The 22447-nt window shown below is 39.8% G+C and overlaps 1 protein-coding gene across 2 annotated transcripts in view; it reads right to left on the bottom strand.

Annotated features, from left to right (window-relative positions):
* Adk (adenosine kinase) overlaps positions 1–22447 on the bottom strand; it is a 400912-nt gene that overhangs the window by 105081 nt on the left and 273384 nt on the right. For both annotated transcript variants that reach the window (XM_052189863.1, XM_052189864.1), the window contains exon 7: positions 20138–20308. In XM_052189863.1, the coding sequence (XP_052045823.1) occupies positions 20138–20308 (171 nt within the window). The remainder of the gene's footprint in view (positions 1–20137; positions 20309–22447) is intronic.

Here is a 22447-nt window from a genome sequence, read left to right as displayed (position 1 = left end):
GTACACCCCATAATATGCAGAAAAATTATCTTGGTGATGGACACTGTTACCAGTAATGGATCTAGTTGGAGTCTTTTTGTGAATGCATGTTTTTGTTTACACACACACACACACACACACACACACACACACACAAACACACACCTGTGTATGTGTACACACATACACACTTTTTTTTTTTTTTTTAAAAGACAGGATTTCTCTGGCTGTCCTGGGACTGGCTCTATAGACCAGGCTGGCCTTGAACTCATGAAGACCCACCTTCCTCTGCCTTCCATGTGCTGGGATTAAAGACTTGGGCCACTACTGCCCAGCCATGTCTTTATTGTTTTGTGGTTAGCCTGATCATTATATTATCTTTTTTCTTTTTTCTTCCAGGCATGGTTTCTCTGTGTAGCCCTGGCGGTCCTGGAACTTACTCTGTAGACCAGGCTGGCCTCAAACTCAGAAATCTGCCTGCCTCTGCCTCCCAAGTGCTGGGATTAAAGGCATGCGCCACCACTGCCCCTATATCATTATCTTTATAGTGTCTCAGTAAACAAAACAACTGTATATAAAAGATTCACCTTCCAGTATACAGTTTTTGTGTGAGCACTGTCCAAACCTCACCACAGTCTTAGAGGACTTCATGACCACCTGAAGGTACCTGATGCCTGCTGACAGTCAAGTCCCTTTTGTTCCTACTTTACTATTCCAACTGTGACAAGTATGGAAAGTCTTGGGATTTAATGGATGCCCTTCTAAAAGCAAAATCAAAATGTAAAAATCAAAGAAACAAGACGTTTTCAAACTTCAACTAAACAGTGATTATGAGGGCCAAGGAAATGATTTTGGTTAGGCTTGACTACCACTGTCACCGAACTTTCGAGTCTTTACTTCCCCGGTGTTTTCTGACCTTATGACCTCAGCTCCATTTCCAGCACCCATTGAAAGAAGTGGCTGTGGCCATGGTCACCTGTGACTTCAGCACGGGGAGTGGACGCACATGGGCCCCAGGTACAAGTCAGAGTTCCTGTACGTGATTCACTTAAGAGATATGGGACATATTTCACAGCTAAGTGGGATTTAACAGGATCTGCTGGGGAGAAACAAGTCCTCCTATCCAGTAAGTGAACGTAGAAATATGTGTATGTTTTATGCATGAATCAGTTACTCTGAAGTATGTACATTTACACAGTAAATGGCATTAAATCAGAATGAATATGATCTGAAAATGTTTCTGCTTGTAGTTTAAATGCAGGGATCTCTGTTTAGTATTGGTTATGGTGTAGGAGAAAAATTATGTATAACCATATTTCTTTACACAGCCTAGAATGTCACATAACCCTTAATCCCATTTTTTTCCTTATCTGTTTTACTTCCATTACGATGTCTGTTGATGGAAAGAAGGCTTTAATTTTAGGCGCTGATGAGATGGTTCAGCCAGTAACGGTGTTTGCTATGTAAGCCTGGTAACTTGAGTTTTGTCTCCGGAGCTCACATGGTGGAGAAAAACGACTCCCACTAGTTGTCCTCTGACCTCTACACACATGCCAGGATGTACATGTGTGTCAAACACATAATAACAATAAAATTAAAAAAAATCAGATTTATTTGATTATTAACAAGAAACTAAAAAACTAAGGACTTATTTTTTTGTTAATATATTCTGTTAATAGGCTTTCTTGGCTCATAACAACAATACTGATATTTTCCTATGATTTTAAGAGAGTTTATTGCGTCATACCAATATATAATTCATACAGGACCAACTTTTGTACACTGTGTATGGTAAGGGTGAAGTTTTCCCATATGAATGTCCTCTTGACTCGGGCAGTATTCCTTCCTCTTTATAATGCCCCACTTGGTATAAACTGATTCCATGTGTGGGTCCATGTGAGATGCTATAAACTCTTTGCTCTTTGGTCTGTGGCTCAGAACCACTTCCTTAAGATAGGCTAACATTGTCTGCTTCTGTCAGGCTTAGCCATAAAAAAATGGACAGATTACAAAACCCAGCTTCATAGAGGATTCTGATCTCTGCACACAGACACCAGGAGAATGTGCCCGATCAGACAGTCTTGTAGAATTCCTTCTCTTCGTTCATTAGCATCAAAGTCTATCCTTTATATCCAAACACATTTCTACATAAATACACACACACCAAACTATTCCTATACAAGGAAGTATACATAATAAATAAAAAAAAGTGGTGGTGTACAGCTTCAATCCCAGCACTCTGTGAGTTCAAAGCCAGCCTGGTCTGCAGAGTGAGTTTCAGGGAACCAGGGCTACAAATAGAGAAACCATGTCTGGAACCTCCCCAGCTCCCAAGACCATGAAAAAGACAAGACATTTAGAGGCTACTGCATTAAAACAGGCAGGAGACAATGGCATGACAGCTACAGCGGAACATTAGCGATGGTGTGGATGGGACTGTTGGAACTGCATCATGCATCGTTCAGTGATGGGGTATGGTCTGAGAAATGCATCCTGAGGTGATTTTGGCATGGTGCGGACATCACAGAGTGTACTTACACAAACCTGAAGGTACAGGCCAATCACTCGATGCAATCAACAGACAAAGAAGCTGAGGATGCAGCTCAGAGGTAAAGTGCTTGGCTAGCATGCAAAAGGCCCTGGGTTTAATCCCAGGCACCACAAAAGAAAAAAAAAGAGAGAGATAGGTAGTAAATATAAGATACATAAAGCTGCTGCTGTGTAACAATTCATGTATTGAAATAAACTTTTAAATAAGCAGACGCACAGTTCTAAAGACATTATTACAGTACAGCCAATACATAGGCCAGTGACATAGTCATCAACATATGAACTACACTTGAGAAAACTGCTATCGTTGTGAATGCCTGGTAGGTTTATTTACACGAGCATCTCCATAAACAAGTGAATTATGTGTTTCACTACACCACGATGGCTCTGCAGTCACCAGATGATAAGGACTGTCACTCTCCCTCTAGTCTCAGAGGACTACCGCTAAACAAAACGTAGGTAAGCAGTGCCTGCCTATTTATAGCGGAAGTGTCCTCTGGGAACAGCATGACAATTGCCCTCTTAAGTCTGAGCAGCTGTCATCACCCATAGGAGACCTCACCTAGGAGACTGGGAATAACATCTCCTCGAGCAGGAGGGGAGAAGGGTCGTTAGAGGCTTGAAGGAGATCCCGGCCATCACTCCTCTGCTTCATTCAGCGGAGGCTAACACTGCAGTGCTAGAGTGGGAGGTTGACTAGCACGGGACTGAGACACATCCATGCCGAGGTGGAGGTTTTCACAACGCAGCTGCCTCACACACTCAGCCTCTGCCGAGTAAAACCCACACTGGCTCAGCAACCTGCACCTGTATGCAATCGCTCCTTTGGTCTGTCAATGCCCTATCCATGGTGAGTGCCCCTCTGCACCTTCCCAGGAAAGTAAAGCAATGACCTGGCGGGAGAGTCAGAAGTGACGTTCTGATTTCAGCTTCTCTAAGGCAATGGTTATCAGTCGCCAGGCTGCAGAATGCTGTGTGTCTATCTTCACCATAAAATTGCCATACATCTGGAAATGTGTGAGACATCATAAACTTCAAGATGTGCAAAGACTCCCCCAGCACAGAAAAGTATTAAAAATGGATCAAAGACCTTAATACAAGATCTGAAACTCTGAAACGGGTACAGAAAAACACAGGCAAAGTACTTGAAAATATAGGTATAGGCAGGGAGTGTCTGAAAAGGATTCCGATAGCATAGAAAATGATGTCAGAAACCAACAAATGGGATTACAGGAGATCAAAATGCTCCTGGAAGAGTGAGATGGATCGGTGGGTGAAGGCACTGGACACCAAGTCTGATGACCCGAACTCAGACCCTGGGACCCTCAAGGTACAAAGAAAGAACCGAGTCCAACACGTTGTCCTGTCCTTGAATCACACAACACACACACACACACACACACACACACACACACACACACACACAAAATGTGATAAAAACTTTTAAAATGCTGCGGCATAGGAAAATAATTACCAGAGTGAGAAGACAGCCTATAGAACAGGGAAAAAACGGTTTCAACTATACATCAAGGAATTTATATCTCAATACTAGAAAATATAAAGAACTGAAAGAAAAAAGGGCCCTAATCATCCCAACCCCCCTGAGTCATTGAGTCAGTAGATGGGCTGATGAACTAAGGTGTGGTAGCACGTGCTTGTGATCTTACTGCTTGGGAGCCAGCAGGAAAGTCAGGAGTTCAAAGTCATCCTTCTTACATAGCAAGTTTGAAGCCAATCTGGGGTACATGAGACCCTGGGTCAGAACAGCAACAAAGAAGACAAACAGCTGATAAAAATTTGAAAAAGTATCCAACATCCTTAGCCATCAGGGAAGTGAGAATTAAAACTTCCTTGAGAGTCTATCTCATTGCTGCTATAATGCCCGCCAGACAACAAATGTGGTGGAAAGGTGCTATGGAAGCCAGTGTGGGCTTCCTCATAATCTAAACAGCACTACCAGATGCTGCTGCTATAGTACCCTTGGCACATACCCGCAGGGTTCAAAGTTGCATCACAGAGATACACACATGCATATTGCTATAGTACCCAATACAGCTAAGAAAACAATTTGTCCAAATGTCCACCAAGATATGAATTGACAAATAGACCAGACTCAGAATATGACATTCTGAATACTTTCTCTCACATGAGGAATCTGGATTTAAATATACATGTTCTTGTCTGTGTGTGCACGTGTGTATGGGTCATGGAGTAGAAAGGGAGGAAAACAGTGGGAAGGGAATGGGAGGAAGAGATCTTAAGGGTGAAGGTCAGAGGACAACTCTAAGTTCCTGGGGTTGAATCACGTTGCAAGGCTTCCGCAGTAAATGGTTTTTATCTGGAGGCCGGAGACAGTCTTATTCTGCAGTGTGTGCTTCACATAAGTCCCCAGTCCTGCATCTGCAGTACTCTCCAGCCACTTGGTGTGTGCACAGAGCCTTTTTCACTCTTGCCATCACCTTTACCATAACATCTCCAGCACACCCACTCACCACATAAGATGTCAAGTTAAATCTGAATTTCAGATTCAAAACATTTTTTGTACAAGTATATCTCAAATATTTTGTGTCCTATCTGGAATTCAAATTTAAATGGACGCCTGTATTTCTGTTTACTTAAATCTGGTAACCTCATTATCCAGCAATTTCCCACTTTTCCGAATTTCCATTTTAATTATATTTAGAATCATAGAGATTAACATTTAATTATCCTCTTCTGTAGGATTTTTGTTTTGTTACTCTGTTTTAAGCATTTAAATACTTGGTAGATGGATTCAAATATTAGAATTACAATGGCGATCTATTTACGAAGATTTTCTTATCCAGCTGTATGTGTAACACTGAAAAGCAGAAACAGTAAAATGTTCAGCAACAGCAGACTTGAGAAGACTGAAACATTAAAAACATTGCCACACATAACCATGGACTCACTGATAGAGGCATCTGGGCTAGGACCCACACAAGTGCCCACACACCCACAGCTAACAATGCACACTGGAGAAAAGGAAGCATCTTCAACAGATGGTGCTGGTCAGTCTCGAGAAATACACATAGAAGAATGAAGGACTTCAACATAAGCCATGACGCCCATAAGCTGATAGAGAAGAAAATGCGTGTACTAACTCCCTGGCACAGGAACGAACTTTTTGACAAGGACCTTTATAGAGCTGGCATTAAGACCAGCAATTAATGAAGGGGATATTGTGAAATGATGCAGCTCCTACACAGCAAAGAACACCATCACCTGAGTGAGGAAGCAGCCTGAAGAACACACAAAACCCTTTGAGATCGACACATCCATCACAGGGTACCCAGAATATACAAAGAACAAGAACAAAGTAAAAACCACAGAAACATTAAGAAAGACAACCCAATTAAAAAATAAAAAACAAAAACAGGGCACAGAACTAACCAGAGCATTCTCAACAGATGAAATACAAATGGCTGAGAAACATGTTTTTAAAAGTTTAATATCCTCAACCATCAGGAAAATGCAAATTAAAACTACCTAGAGATTTCACTTTACTTGAGTTGAATGGCCAAGATAAACCAAACCAAACCAAACCAATGAAATGTGCTGGTATGGATGTAGGAAAAGGGAGCACTTAGTGATGGTGGGAGCACACTAGGAAAATCAGTGTGCAAAGTCCTTAAAGAGCTAGAGGCAGATGTATCCCATCATCCAGCGAGACCACTCTTGAGTGTATACCTAGAGGACTCTAGATCCTATAGTAGATCCTTCTTGATATCCCACATGTGCATTCACATTCATTGCTGCTCTATTCACAAATGCCGGAAATTGGAAACAGCTTAGAAGAGCATCAGTTAATGAGTAGATTCTGAAAATATGGTAACTGACACAATGGAATATTAATCAGCTGCAAACCCCACAATGGGAGAGGGAGGTGGACACAAAGTCCCGCCTCTAGACCATGACGTATTGGTGCCTGGTAGCTGCTGGCAGAGGGGAGTCAGTTTTCTCTAAGGGTGTAGTCTCTGGTAAGTCTACCATGCTCCAGGGGAAGGCCACACATCTAAGAATATGTTGGCTCCTCCGCAAGGTCTAGCTTCACGGTGTCAGAAAATGCAATGAGAGCTCTGAGGGAAGGAGGCAACCAACAGTCCTACCCAGCTCTGATACCCATGGACCACGCCAATGACCTGTGTGGCACAATAAGAAAGTGCAATTGTATCAAGCATGCCTTGTTGGTAACCAACACTAACTGTTCCAGTCAAGAAGAAAGAATCATGCCTGATTCTAGAAACAGCCAACCGCCCAGGGCATCTTGAAGTTTCATGTAACAAAAGAAGATGCTAGAGACATAGCTTAGGAGTTGAGTGCATTGGTTGCCCCTCCAGAGGATCTGGGTTAGATCCCCAGCACCCACACGGCAGCTCACAGACCACCTGAAACTCTAGTTCTGAGGGTTCTGGAACCCTCCTCTGGCCTCCATGGGCACCAGGAACACAGGTGGCATACAGATAGATGGCACATAGGCAAACACACACATACTTAAGGAGCAAAATGAAAACTGACTTAATACAAGCCTGGGACCAACTGCAGAAAGAGATGAGACTATTTCTAGCAAGGCTTGCCTCTAATCAGGCAACCCCACTCCTAACATCAATAGCACATTTTAAAAGTCCACCCAGTCTTATAAACTTCACTTCTTCCATTTGATGTTTAGAAAATAACACTACCTATTGCTCAGCTGGGATAATGTTTAGTATGTGTATCTTTTTTTTTTTTTTTTTTTGACTATTTGTGGTCACCTGGATGTTCTCGGCAACAAGCACAAATGATTCTAGTTTATTCTGCAGTACTCCTTGTGGTCCAATTCTAAGTTCCACATAACAGGAGGGATAAACTCTGACTCCAGATTACCAGATGTGAAGTCTGATTACCAGGGAGTAAATTCAATTCACCCCTGAAGCATTTCACTCCCGGAAGGTGGCAAGAAACAGAGGGGTCAGTTTTTGTATTAAGACCATACTCTGAGAAAGCAAGCCTGTTTTACCTCATGTAGGGAATTATTTTTCTACAAACTATCACTCTAAGTTTGATTTATTTATTAAATCAAGAATACCCCCCTTACTTGCTACAAATGAGAACTAATACCTACAAATAAGCCACTGCAAATTCATTATTAATTTTTATTCAGGTTAATGATAGAAACTGAATGATGCTTCTCAAATGAATTACTTGTTGTAGGGACCAATGTTAGAGTAGCAGTGCTTCTCAGGGGCTTCAGGAGGAGGATCACGTATTCTAGACCAGCCTGGGCTACACAGCAGGAGTGACAGTGGAGAGATGGTATCTATGTGGAGAGATGGCTATCTTGAAAGTAGCCAATAAAAACCCTAAAGGAGTTGCATTTCCAAATGAAAATTTAAACATCCTTCTAACAAAAAACATGAGAAGAATCCATTATGCCAGAGTCCCTGAGCAAAACAAAGATATAAAACGAGAGACAACTAACCACGGAATATAGGAATAACTAGTAAATTCATAAATCTTCTTTTTCTTATATTTACATTGCAGGGGTAGAGCATGCTAGTTGTTGAAACCACAGAAGGTAAGAGCTGGTTAAATGCTTTTGGTAAAAACCAGAATCCCTAGGCTTAGTTTAGGGTGCTATGAAATGAGGTTCTTAAAATCATTAGCATTTCCAGGCCCCACTAAACCTGAATTGAGCATTGTGTTGTGAATTATAGTGAAGACGTCTATTTAAAAAGTATTGTGATAACTGAATGACTTCTAGAGGGCATCAGAGCCCCTGAAGTGTGAGTTAGAGGAAGTTTGTGAGCTACCTAACATAGGCCCTTAGAAAGAGCAGCAAGCACTTAACTGCTCAGACATGCCTGAATTCTCGGCAACGTTATTATTCTCAAGTATGTCTAAGTGCCTTGTGCAAAGCACAGACTATGAACTTAATAAACTGTGCTCAAAACGATTAAGCATATTAAGTAAATAAATGTAACAAACATGAGAGCACACTCATGCATGCGTGCGCAATCTCTCTCTCTCTCTCTCTCTCTCTCTCTCTCTCTCTCTCTCTCTCTCTCTCTCTCTCTCATGCATACAAGATAACTAGTGATTCATCCTGGATTCTGACTCTCAAGAACTGTAAGCCCCAAATAAATTTCTCCTTCTATAAGTTACATTGGTCCTGTTGTTTTATCATAGCAACAGAGAAGAAACTAACAAAGTAGATGTTCATAGCAACAGAGAAGAAACTAACAAAGTAGATGTTGTGAGCTCATGCCAACCTGGGCTGAAGCATGAGACCCCGTGTCAACAAACAAGCACATACAAATTCACAGCTATGTACACATATGCACAATTAAAATAAATCTGAAAACTCACAAAACTAAAACAAAGACACCCCTGATCTCTACAAATCACTCCTAAGAAAAAGAATTGTACTTTGATTAAATATTGAGAGCAAAGAAATGGAAACAATAGTTTTAAAACAGCGGGGGTGGGGGTGGGGTGGGCAGGAGGCAAGCTTTTCATATGCAGCAAAACTGAGCTTCAAATATTAAGGGTACAAATTGTAACCGACATGGGAGAGCTCAAGAAATATGGACCTCAAGATCCTTTCCCCGAGGGAAGCACACAGCTTTAGAAAGTCAAAATGAACATCAGAACAGTACTCACGTCAGATTTGATGGCTGGCACAAACCTGGAACCCCAACCTTTTGGCAGACTGAGGTAAGAGGATTTCAAGGCCTGCCTGGACTACAGAGGGAGCTGGCAGTCAGCACAGGCATTCAATCTAGTGAGAGCCTAACTCAAAAAGCAGACAGAGTGCTCTGGATGTAGCTCAGTGGTGGAGAACCTGCTGCACACCAGAAGGGCCTAGGGTCATAGCTAATCCTTAATAAACATGAAATAAAATAGAAGATACTAAAGGACCTGAAAATCCCTATTGTCTAGTGAGTGACATTGTAGCCAAATGTATAATGTTGGAATTTAGTGGTAAAATAGGTTTTATCATTGGTGACAATGACTATACATGACTACAATGCTGTTGATTCACAGTTATGCCTAGGTGATGAAATCCCATCCTGTAAGAACCCAGAGAACGGCAGCTTGTGGGACTCCCTTGGCAAGGAATCACAGTGTTCTGCTGGGAAGGTGAGGTGCTCTATTCCACAAAGAGAAGACCCAGAAGCTGCACATCCAGGACTGTCCCTGAATGAGTCTTATTCACCTCTTCACTTAGCTATTCCTGAGTTGGGTCCATCACAATAAAGCTGAAAGTGTGAGGCATTCTAGCAAATTACTGAAAGTAGATTATCTTGGGAGTCCCTCAACTTTTATTTAGTTGCAAATGTAGGTGGACTGGGGGCTTCCAAAGCTCAGTTGGAGTCTTAAGTAGAGGAAGGACCTATGGAAGATTGAGCTTTTAAACCTCTTGTCTATCGCCAGGAGAAAACACCATGACCAAGGCAACTTATAAAAGGAAGTATTTATTTTGATGCCTCACAGCCCCAGCAGGTTAGAGTCCATTGAGTATCACTGGGAAGGAGCATGGTGGCTGGGAGGCACTGTTCTGGAGCAGAAGCTGAGAGTTGCAGTTGGTTCCACAAACACCGGACAGAAAGCCAGAGCTAACTGGGAATGGTGTGTGCTTTTTGAAACTTTACTCCCTACCTGGTGTGACACACCTCCTCCAGCAAGGTCACACATCCTAAGCCTTCCCAAATAGTTCCACCAACTTGGGGCCAAGTATTCAAATATATGAGCCTCTGGGGCTCCTTTACATTTAACCCATCACACCTGTAGAGCTATATGTCACCTCCACTAGTGATTGTCAGAAATGAACTACATTCTACATAGCTAGGGTGGGAACAAAAGTAAAAAACACTGTGAAGTAAAGAACAAGAGAAAGCAAGGGGCTGAGATGTGTTTTACTCACAGAGCACTTGTCTAGCACGTGCAAGCAAGGCCCCAAGGAGAAAGGGCCCACAAGTCTACTTTACACACATTATTATCTAATGATACAGTATAGAGCTCTGGAGAGTATTGTGTTCATTTTTTTTTTTTAATCTTCAAGAATGGCAGAGATACGCATTTTCCTATCTTATCTTTACCTATAGAAGTCTCACTACTCTGAAGCTACTTTAGGGTTCTCTCAAAATCAAGAATCCATCCAAATGCCTATCTAATGTATATCTATTTTATGAAAGGAAAAGGGAGGCCTAAATTCATGGTGAGTAAATAGTCAAAGCCTATGTAACAATTCTGTTACAAGGAATGTATGAAGCAGTCAAAATAAGAATTGGTATGTTAGCATCTAAATTATTTTCAGGGTTTTATTACAATATAAAGCAGAAATATATTTAGAGAAGCTGAGTGCCACCTTTGGAACCAATGGGGAAAGAAAAGAACCAATTCCCAAAAGCTATACTTTAACTTCCACACAAGTGCCTTGGTGTACACACACACACACACACACACACACACACACACACACACTTTAAAAAAATTTAAAAGCACAACAGAACACAACACAAAACAAAACACAAAATCATTGGTATAAAAAAAAGTAATCTTAAGATTGTAAATACTTTTAAGATCAGGCAGAGGTGTGTGGCTCTCTAAGTTTACAGCCAACCTGGTCTACAAAGTGAGTTCCAGGATAGCCAGGGCTACACAAAGAAACAAGTCTCAAAAAAAAAAGTAGTAACTAAATGATATCATATTTGTAAAACAACAAATGTTTTCTAAAATTTGCAAAGGTTTAAAATCTTCTGAAAAAGGAAAAGCAAATTCCTTCAATTCTTAAACGCTCAGTAGCCCTCACTACTTCTCAGATAATGGGGATATAGGGAAGTAGGAAGGCCAGTGTTACAGACGGACAGAGTCCGTGTGACAGAAAACAGATGGCCAAGTAATTACAATTATAGAAGTAATTATAAAACAGCACAAACATTGTAACAACACACAAAACAATCACATTCCAAACTGATGTAACAGCAGAGGAAGGAGAGCTTCTGCCAGGTAGAGCTGAGAGGGTAACTACAGGATAGGGATTGTGATTGCACATGAAATGTGGGGTCAGAATGTTAAACAAGTATAGAAGAGTGACTTTCTTCATAGTCACGCAATGTTTTAATAAAATAAGCAAAAAAGAGAGGAATGCCCTAAAGTATGATCACTTTTAATCTCTGGCAGTAGCGGGGCATCATCATCATCATCTTATTATTATTATTATTTGAAATGATTATAATTATATATTATTTTATAATTTTATTGATATATAAAATTTAATATATTTAATATGTTAATGTCATATTGTAAGTAATATGTGATATTATTATAATAAAATAAATAATAATAATAATAATTATTGTTTCTTTAAGACAAAGTTTCTCTGTGTTGCCCTGGCTGTCTTAGAACTTGCTCTGTAGACCAGGCTGGACTCAAACTCAGAGATCCACCTGCCTCTGCTCCGGGACTGCTGGAATTAAAGACGTGTGTCACTAGTGCCTGGCATCTGGAATTATTTTTTATCATATTAATAGAAAGTAGTTAGTTGGGAAGAACAGAAAATTCGTCTTAATTCAATTTAATTTTCATAAAAGCAATGAATATTTTGGAAATAAAGTGACATTTTTACCATTCTAATGAACTCTATTTGATGGCAATGTTTTATAAGCAGTTTATAATCAAACATTCAAACATAAGAGGAGCTAGGAGCTTTGACAGGGCTCTTGCCTAGCATTCAAAAGGGTCTGGATTTGAGCTCCAGTACTGCAAAACAAAAAACAAAACAAAACAAAAACATAAACAGACACTGCTGTTGAATTCTGAAAATACAATTCACTTGGAGAGGAATTTGGAACTATCTATAAAACCATGTAAGCATTGTTCCTTTGAGTCATTATTCCCACTTCTAGGAATTCACCCTGAAGAAGCATCTCTAATAATACAAAAATACAGACAAACAGTTATTTAGCAAAAGATTTGTTTTTTTCTGTGAAATTCTGGGATTGCCTTAAGAGCTCACATAGTGTGTTCACACAATGGGGAACCATTTGGCTCTAAAAACAAGAAATGTTAAGGAAGGATCATGACATACTTGTTGGGCTGGAGAGATGGCTCATTGTTTAAGAGCACTGACTGCTCTTCCAGAGGTTCTGAGTTAAATTCCCAGCAACCACATGGTGGCTCACAACCATCTGTAATGGAATCTGATGCCCTCTTCTGGTGTGTCTGAAGACAGCGTCAGTGTACTCAACAGTGTACTCATATAGATTAAATGAATAAATAAATATTAAAAAAGAGACATACTTGTTGAAAAACCCCAGCCAAGTACAAAGCAGAACCATACTGTGCAGCTCTCTATGAAACGAACAACTGTTTAAAGAAGCTCATGGGCGTGAGCCAGGTCACTGAAATTTAGAAGTATGTTTAGAGCTGAGGCCTAGCTGACAGAAGGCCTGTCCAGCAGTATGTGGCCCTGGGGTCACTCCCCAGCATCATCTAAGGTGGTGGCCACAGGCAGAAGGACCAAGGCTGTCTTCAGGTACATGGTGAAATTGAGGCCAGTTTGGGTTACAGGAGAACCAATCAATCAACAGGAAGCAGGTTTGAACTTTGTGAGACTGTGGAAACAGGGAGGGATGATGGTTGTGATGCTTCTGACAGACCTTCTGCATTCTTAAGGAACCACAGAAATGATGTGTGCACTAAAAACTAAAGTAGTTAGGAACAAGAAAGAAACAATTTAGGGAACCAAAACATTACTTTGGCAATATATCCCAAGCCTAACGTAAACAATGACAAAAGCAACAGAACAAAGCCAAAGAAAATCTGTACAGAAACACTGACGCGAACATAGGTTGGCAAGGGGGTGCCTGTGACTCGGTTTCTCGCAAGGCGGCCATGTGCCCCAGCCTGGTGGCTACTTGAAGCACTCATGTGGCTGACATGGACCTCAAGTCCTCATCTACAGACAGAAGACATTAATCCTTTGTCCTACGGGTCTCCTTACAGAGCCACTCGGAGCAAGGGCCCCAGAGAAACAGTAAGAGAAGTGAATGGATAGAACATGTTAGAAAGACTTGGAGAGAGAATGAGAAGCTAAGTCGCAGTCATAGGATACTATGCTCTGTGCTAAGTGACATTTCACTTTCATTCAGAAAAGGTAAATGTGCCAAAATGGTACAAATGACTGTAAGCTTCAAACACTAAGGCGCTCCCATTTTCTTGGCTGCAACCTTAGACTTGCCTGTCCCCTCAGGAGGAGTGCAGAGCTTCCTCTGGACAGGCTTGGAAAGGTGACTTTCGTCCATCATTAGATACAGCTCCATTCTTCATTTTTAGGTAGAAAGTGGTTTGGTAAAAGGAAAAACCATTTGTTCTACAGTTAGAATATGTATCTAGGTAATAGTTTTTTGAGTTCCTGCAAATGCTTAGGATTTAGTATATACCTTAAAGAATTAGACTTGACAAAAAGATGCATGAATAAAATACTCCTGAGTATAAAATATATATTAGTTTGATGGAGTTTCTAAAACTTAGTAATTTTATCTTTACAAAGGACCAGAAAATCCTGACCGAAAGTCAGTCTGTGAATGAAGACATGTACAGGCAAAGCACTGACAGACGTGTGGGAGTGACTGCACACGCGCCTGCCTACAGAGGCAGGGGACAACCTTTAGGAAAGCTGTTCACCTTTTCTTCTTGAGACAGGATATCTCATTAGATTCAGAACTGGCCCGTTAGCAAAGTTCTGGGGACCAAACTCAGTCCTTGTGCTTACAAGGTTTTACTGACTGAGTCCTCTCATTCTACTTAAACAGATTAGTGATGATTTAAGAAACTGCTTAAAAATGTAAAAGTTTAGCAGTGTAAACAAACAAAAATAAAGTCTCTGCCCACACCCAGCATCACACAATACAAAAAGGAGGAGAGGCTCACAAATTCCCACTTGGTCTCATAAAAGGATGACTGGAAGCTGAGGCAGAATGAGCCCAAGGCTAGTCTGGGCTATCTATCATTTAGGTTCAGATGATACGAATCAAACATCTAAAGCCAATTTTACTTTTTTTTCAAAATATTCTGATGTCTCAAGTAACACTTGTGTTTTTGGTCATTTAGTGATGACCACCCAAAAACAAGCAAGCAACTTCTCAGTATGTGAACAACCGCACTCGCAAACAGCAGACTTCTCTCCACTGATTTGTAATTCATTTAATACTAAAGTACTCAGAGAGCGACAAGAGGGAGGGAGGGAGATATATGAGAGAAAGAGATGGATAGGAGGGCAGGAGAGGAAGGGAGAGGGAGAGAAGGAAGAGGGAGGAAGGGGGACAGACAGCACAGTGGCACCTGTAATACTAGCACTGTGGACGCTGAGGCTGGAGCATCTCCATTTCAAGACCAACTAGGCTATGGAGCGAAACCCTGTCTTAACAAAAGCAGCACGTGTTGAAGGACTACGTAGGAAGAAAGTGATCTCAGCTTTCCTGCTCTATACTATGTAAAGTCCAAAGCTTTAACCCAGGACTCCCTGTAAAGAAATGGAGTGCAGCAAATTCACCAGAGAAGGATTCGATGAAGCAGGGCTAGGGGGTATCTTTATAAAATTAAGTCATTTGTCAGAGTCAAAATACTGTGCACAAAAGTGGGAGCTAACAAGCAATATATTGTTCTCAGAACATATGAGATAATTCAACAGAGCTCTTCTGGCCAATTTTTCTACTTTAAATACCTTACAGTGCACTGTCTGGGTGATGTGACGCTTCACTGCGGAATTAAGTGGTGACTCTTGACAAAGTAGTCATTATCAGGAGATAATTGACCTTATTTGAGAGCTGAGCATCCCGAGGCAAAGTTGAGTGTACTTAATCCTGGCAGGTTAATCATCTAGTGATTAGGGAACCTTAAAAGGTATTACTCTTAAGAACCATTTTCAAAATGACTCTATTCAAAAAACTTCTTAATTTAATAATAATGAAAAACAAGAACAATCAAGTTCTTTAATCATGTACAGGTAGACAATGACTACAAAGCAGCTAGCATGAACTGGCATCAATAGATATAATTTATAATTATCTGCATGTGGAATGGCCTTTATTAAGCCCATTGCAAGTGAAGTTAGTTGGAAAACGATGTTGCTAAAAGAAAATGTTTAAACTTGGAAGATGTTAAAAAATTAATTAAAAATATAATATCTAAAGAGTTTATATACTAGAGAAGAAGCAAAGCTGCTGCAGTCAATAGAACCTATGAATTCAGGCATTTCACTGAAAAGTTGAAAAGACAATGCAATATTAGGGTTAACCAAAGGTTTTGTTTCTTTATTTAACTGTTTATTTATTTATTTATTTATTTATTTATTTATTTATTTATTTTGCTTTTTTAAAAGGTCAGGTCTGGATCTATAGTCTAAGCTGGCCTTGAACTCTTGGCAATCCTCCTGCCTCAGGCACATCAACCATCACACTGGCTTAATAAACAATTGTAACTGAGAAAAGAAGAACATGTCTCAGTGCATTTCTGCACTTGAGGGAAGGGTGTGGGACAGACAAGTGGTGGATCACTTGCCTAGAACACAAAAGGCTCTTGTGTCTGAACCCTGGAGTGGTGAAAATGTCTTGGGAAAGAAAGACAGAGAAAGATTATTCAACTTCGGAAGACAATATACTTCTAAGATATGCTATAACATGGACAAACTTTGAAAACATTATAGGAAATAAGCTGAGGATGTCAGATAATTATCAAATGAAGCTAATCGTATGAGGTACTTTGTGCTAACTCTTGATGATACGCACACACACAAAAAATGACTACCAGGGCTGGGAAACAGAATATGGGTGGGGTTATTACTTACTATGCACAGAACTTCTGCTTGGGATGAAGGAGAAATTCTGCAAATGGATCACAGGAAGGGGTGTGCAGCACTGTGGATACACTAACAGTGAACTGCACGCTGGAAAATGGCTGGAATGCTTAGCTTAGCTACTTCCTGCCTTCTGTGATGTCTGTCTTTCCAGACAGGAATATAGAGTATAGCCCAAGCTGACTGAGAACGGCTGATTTTGCTTCTACCTGCCAAATACCCAGAGAACAGGTCGGTGGGGCTGTAGCCAGGCCAGCAATCCACTAACTGAGTTGCATTTGGAGTTCCTGTTAAATACTTCTTACTACAAAACAATAAAGAGAGTAAGTCACTCATTAACTCCCTTTGTCTACATCAGAATACTGGATCAATGATGGGCCTATTTTTCTTAGGATGTATCTAATTGTATTCAATGTATTCAAACATTCCTTTTTCTTGCCTTTGAAACAGGAACTCATGTTGCCTGGGTTGGCTTCAAACTTTTGATCCTCCTGCCTCTCTGCCTTCCAATTGCTAGACGCACAAGCACACATCCTTCCTTCACTAGCTTATGAATTCTACTTTCAGTCTTAAGTGAAGAGTGACTGAGAGAAGATTCCAAACTCTTTCAAATGCAGGGACTTATTCCTCCTCATCGTTTTACTTTATATATATATATTTATATATATATATAATATATATAAATATATATAAAATATATATATATATATATATATATATATATATATATATATATATATATATATATTTTTTTTTTTTTTTGGAGACAAGAGTTGCAATAAGTAACCCAGGCTGGCTTGAACACTCTGTATAGCCCTGGCTTATCTGAAACCAGTCTGCCTCTTCCTTACAAGTTCTGGGCTGCATCCTGAGCCACTACACATAGCTTTCTTTTCTGCTACTTTTCACTCACAAACACTAGCTTTTCAGAACCCTTAAAGTTCCAACTCAGTTGGCTCATACCAAACATTCTGTATGGATATTTGGCTTAATTCTTGATGCTATGGCCTTAGTGGTCCTCAATCTGTGAGTCGTGACCCCTTCAGGAGGTCAAGACTCTTTCACAGGGGTCACCCAATCACCCAAGACTATCGGAAAACACAGATATTTACATTACACTGCATAACAGTAGCAACATTACAGTTATTAAGTAGCAATGGAAATAATGTTATGATCGGGGGTCACAACCTTAGGAACTGTGTTAAAGGGTCACGGTGCCAGGAAGGCTGAGAACCACTGTGAGTGGTAAATATGTTGAGACAGTTGATGCAAGCACATCTTTCACTTGTTTCACTGATTACTGTCTGTGAAGGAGTGAGGTTGGTGGGCAGGCTGTTTCTATTTATTGGCCCTATGTGTATGGGTGTTTTGCCTGCTTGTATGTCTAAAGAGTATCTGATCCTTTGGAACAGGAGTTATTGACAACCGTGGGTGCTGGCTGAGCCACGTCTACAGCCCCTGGTTTTTATTTGCTCATCTTGAGACAAAGTTTGCTTGCAAGTTCCAGGCTAGCCTAGACCATGCAGTCCCCTTGCTTCTGCCTCAGAGGTGCTTCAGTCTGTGGTCAGGCGTTGCTAGGCCCGTCTCGCTAAAGCATTTCATTTTTAACTAAGACTACTGGGAAATCATCGATGCTAATGTCCAAACCTTTCCAGGAAAGGAAAGGGACAACCAGGTACAAAATAAAAGTTCAGTGTGCTTGCTATCAGCTGATTATCATCATTCTTGGAAATCAAATATTAAGTAGATTTTGGGGGACTAGGAAGGGAAAAGAGGAAATATAAAATAATCATGTGTATACACACACATATATATTTCTTGTTAACTACATTTTACATTGCAGTGCATTTTTACAACCAAAAAAAAGAAAATGTCTGTTTTCTTTCTTTAAGAACTGAAGATAATTTATTCTTATTACTAAAGTATTCAGGAGAACAATGGTAATATGTTCAAAAGCTAAAATATTAATCTTCTTGCACTTTGTAATCAAATACAATATCATCTTTATTATCTCTATTAAACTGCATCACCTTAGCTGATATTTCAAGCTGATTAACATTTGAAACATCTGATTCTGACATCCTACTTACCTGGTATCATTAAGGTGCTGAATTATTTGACTTTGCATTATATGCAAATGCAGCTTCACTCAACCTCACCAGTAAAGCGCAGAGCAAACATGGGGTATTGCTCAAGGTGGCTGTTCATTTGTCAGAAGTCCTATAAAGACGGCTTCAATAAAATACCAACCACACGGGATCACCCTGGGCCACCTTTATTCTATAGTTCATACCACGACAGACCTTACAAGGGACTTGGCTTCTATTAGTTATTGATTGTCCATAATTGGCTTTACTACATGAATATTGTTGAAATGAATGCAAATGAACAGGATTCACAAACAAAAGACACAAAAAAGTTGTTCAAAATGACATGTAGCAGCTTACAGTTTTGTCTTCCAGGTATGACAATCTTACTAAATAATCTATACTAAGACCTAATCCAACATTACTAGTTTGTAGACTCAATCTTTATAAAATTGTTAACTTTGTGTTAGATAAACATTACCGTTTTAAGTGCTCAGTTCAGTGTTACGCACATTCATAGCTATTCTCCTGCATCTGTACCCTCAGTGATGTGTTACTGGTGTGTTCAGCTATTCTTGGCCATAATATTATTTAGTTTTTGATTAATTCTAATAACCTTTTATTTTTTGACTGTTGCTTTGCTTTACATGCTTTTTTTTTCTAAGTGAAGACCATTTTGATATCATCAACAATTTCTATAAACATAAAAGTCACTCTGGGGGGGATTAGTCACTTCTGTTTCCCTAAGTCTCTTCTCTTTAGCATCAATCAATGATTTAATGCCTTTATTTATAAATTTAGTCCTTTAACGTTTGCATTTATTTATTTGACTATTCATTTAATGCAAGTGCAGATGTGGAAATTCTAGGGTGATCAATGTAACAGAAAAATTCCAACATTCTTAAAAGTTCATCAATATGGCGAACATCACATGAAGGCTCAGTTAAAGCTTCCCCTATTCTATTTCATGGATTTTTAAAGTTTCCCATGATTTACAGGAGAAAATACATCACTGTTTAAAACAAGAAGCTGTAATACTTCAAGTGAAATTCTATTATAACATTTTCAACGATGATATACAAATAGTTCCACAATTATCTCAGTAGTAAATAAAATGAAGATTATAATATCAATATTTATTCATAATTTATTAACTTTAAATAGATTCAGACAGAAGATTTTAAAAGTGAGAAAAGGATGTTTTTTTTTTTTCCTTTAAAATCTAGGTTGTGGTCAGAGTTGTAAGTCATATATGCATTTGCAGAAGTGAAAAAATATAGAGTAAGGATGACTTTTACTATATGTAATTCAATCCCCAATGTTTTAATATTTAAAAAAATTAATTTTAATAAGAAGTTATTGTTTAGGAAATACAGAATATACAGTGTTAGAGAAACTCAAATTGAGTGAATCTTATACAATTATCAAGACCCAAAATGTACTTTTTATTTACATTATATCCAAATTTACATTTGTGCATTCCTAAACTTTTACATAGTTCCAAAACAGACAGATTACTTTTTTTGTTTTGTTTTGTTTTGTTTTGTTTTTTGGAGACAGGATCTCAACTCATAGAGGTCTGCCTGCCTTTGCCTCCTGAATGCTGGGATTAAAGGTGAGTAGTACAACATCTTAGATTATTTTGTTTTCTAAAGCAACTCACCGTCTCATTTCCAAAGAGGATGTCAACATAAGGCATGACTTCCATCAAGGCTTCCTTGAAGAACTGGCTAATGAACGGTGCAGACAGGTTCAAAGTGAAGACCCTGTTGTTCTCGGCAGCGTAGCGAGCCACTTTCAGTACCGACTCTGGGGAGACCGTGAGGAAGAAGCCCTGGACAAAGAATAAAGGAGATGAAAATTAGGCGGTTACCTCCACACAGCTGGCTTAAGTGAGAATAAGAGGTACTGTGTGTATGTTTAGGAATGCCTAAGTAAAGCCTTAAATCTGGGGTAAGTATCCTTGATGATTATACAAGATTCACTCAAATACCAATGCTTAGACAAACTAAACATACAGTCTGCAGCATAAATGGCAGTATTTACCTAGAAAAACATTTATCATGTGAGCACTATATGTTTGATACCTGCTATTACTACAAGGAAACACATTTTGTACTAGATTTTTATATATGCACTACCAAGAACACTTAGAACCTATAACACAAAATTACCCAAGAAAATACTAAGTACATTAAAATTTCAGAAAAACAAATGGAAGCAGATGGAATCCTAGCTTCTTACAGACAGCTGTCATCTTTTCAGTGCTTTAGACAAGGTTTATAAAGAGAATAGTTTATTACCTTAAAACTATCTTAGCTAAATTTATTTGATCTTAGTTTCTTCTCTCAAAAAAGTGTCCCCTTCGTTAATCAGTGAGGCCTGGAGAGTTCTAGAAGTCTGGAGATTACAGGTGTGTGTTGCAATGCCTGGGTTTTTTTTGGATACTTATTTTTAAATTAGAATTTTTAAATAATAAGAAAGTAATCCAGGGCTATATCATAAAATTAGTTTCGTGCCCGGACAACCATTATTTACACTTCTCATGGTAGAATCTTGTTAGCCTATATTAATGCTTTCTGGGTGGAGACAGGCAGATATGGACAACTGTGAAAGAAGGCGGCTAGGGAGGTACAGAGCGGAGACAAGTCCAGCAGTGACAGTCTGTGAGGCTGTGCTAATCCAGAGGTCTGTGGGGCAGTCAGGAGGCACCGAACAGCCACATGGGAGTGTGGGGAGGCTGCAGTGTGGGGAGAAGGAGTGTGATTAGAAAAAAAGGCAAGAAAGCCAAATGGGACAGCAACAATTTACCAACAGCTAATAACACCCTGCCTTTGGCTGTGAAAGAGACAGTCACGCTGGAGTTCTAAGCATGCAGCCCATGGACTGTTTAAGATGTAAAAGGCAAAAAGTAGAATTCAAAGATGATGTTTAAATACTTTTTTTAAAAAATAAAATGTGGTTTTATTGTTGAATAGAAAAGTCCAAAATAAGACTAGGGTCACATTGTAAATACAGCATCTATTCAATGTTTCCATTAAAAAGTTTGTGTCATGAGAAACATGTTAGAAGAGGGTTATGGTTCTGATTAACCAAGGGAGGGAATGTGGACCAATAAGAGGACAGATGAAAGCAAGACAGAAAAGGAGAGAATGATGGAAGGCAAACAAGGAGAATGTGGCAGAGAAATCTGACAGGGGATTCCAGGAAGATGCTGATGTGTTCAGGGTTATGGCGAGCCTGTGATGAAGGCACTGGGTGCACACAGGATGTGATGACTACATAAAGGCACTTGCTGTAAGAGTAAACTACAGAGGGGTGGCAGGCCTGGGGAGAGGAGGGTAAGGGATGTCAATCAAGCCCAGAGATAATCAGTGAATGTTGATACAACCATCTGAAGTTTACTGATTAGTTCTGGTGTACCAGGCACTGGACTAACACCTTCCAATTTAGCAATCATTATGAAACGTATGCCATGCATACTGTTCATCACTCTCACTTAGTAAATAATTCTGAAATCAAAACAGAGGAAGTTGATTTTGATGAGAGGGAATGAGAGGACGGTTCTTTTCCAGGGGATGGCTTGTTTGACACAGGGCCTGCCATGCAGCTCAGGCTACCTTTGGACTCCAGATCCTATACTCTCCTTCCCCAAGTGCTGGCTAACAGGCACAACACACCAGGCCCAGCTTCAGAGGACAGATATTAAGCATGGATTTTGACCATTTCCTCTTTTCAAAGAAAACAACCCAGTAAAGAAACAGAAGGGGAAACCAAGGGAGGATAATCAGAGCAAAGAACCAGGGGAAGGGGCTTGTTTTAAACCAGGCAGAAAGAAGGGAGAATAACAACAACATGCCAGAAATGCCTTTAAAGGGCTGTGAAAATCCCAGGCGCCATCTTGCACACCAGTCCTTGTCTGTGCCGGGAAGATTGCAGAGGTCAAAGCTAGCCTGGGCAATATAAATGAGAC

The sequence above is a fragment of the Apodemus sylvaticus genome, chromosome 8, assembly GCF_947179515.1.
Source record: "Apodemus sylvaticus chromosome 8, mApoSyl1.1, whole genome shotgun sequence".
Lineage (NCBI taxonomy): Eukaryota > Metazoa > Chordata > Mammalia > Rodentia > Muridae > Apodemus > Apodemus sylvaticus.
Note: the sequence above shows the minus strand (reverse complement) of the source record. Positions and strands in the feature narration are given on the sequence as shown.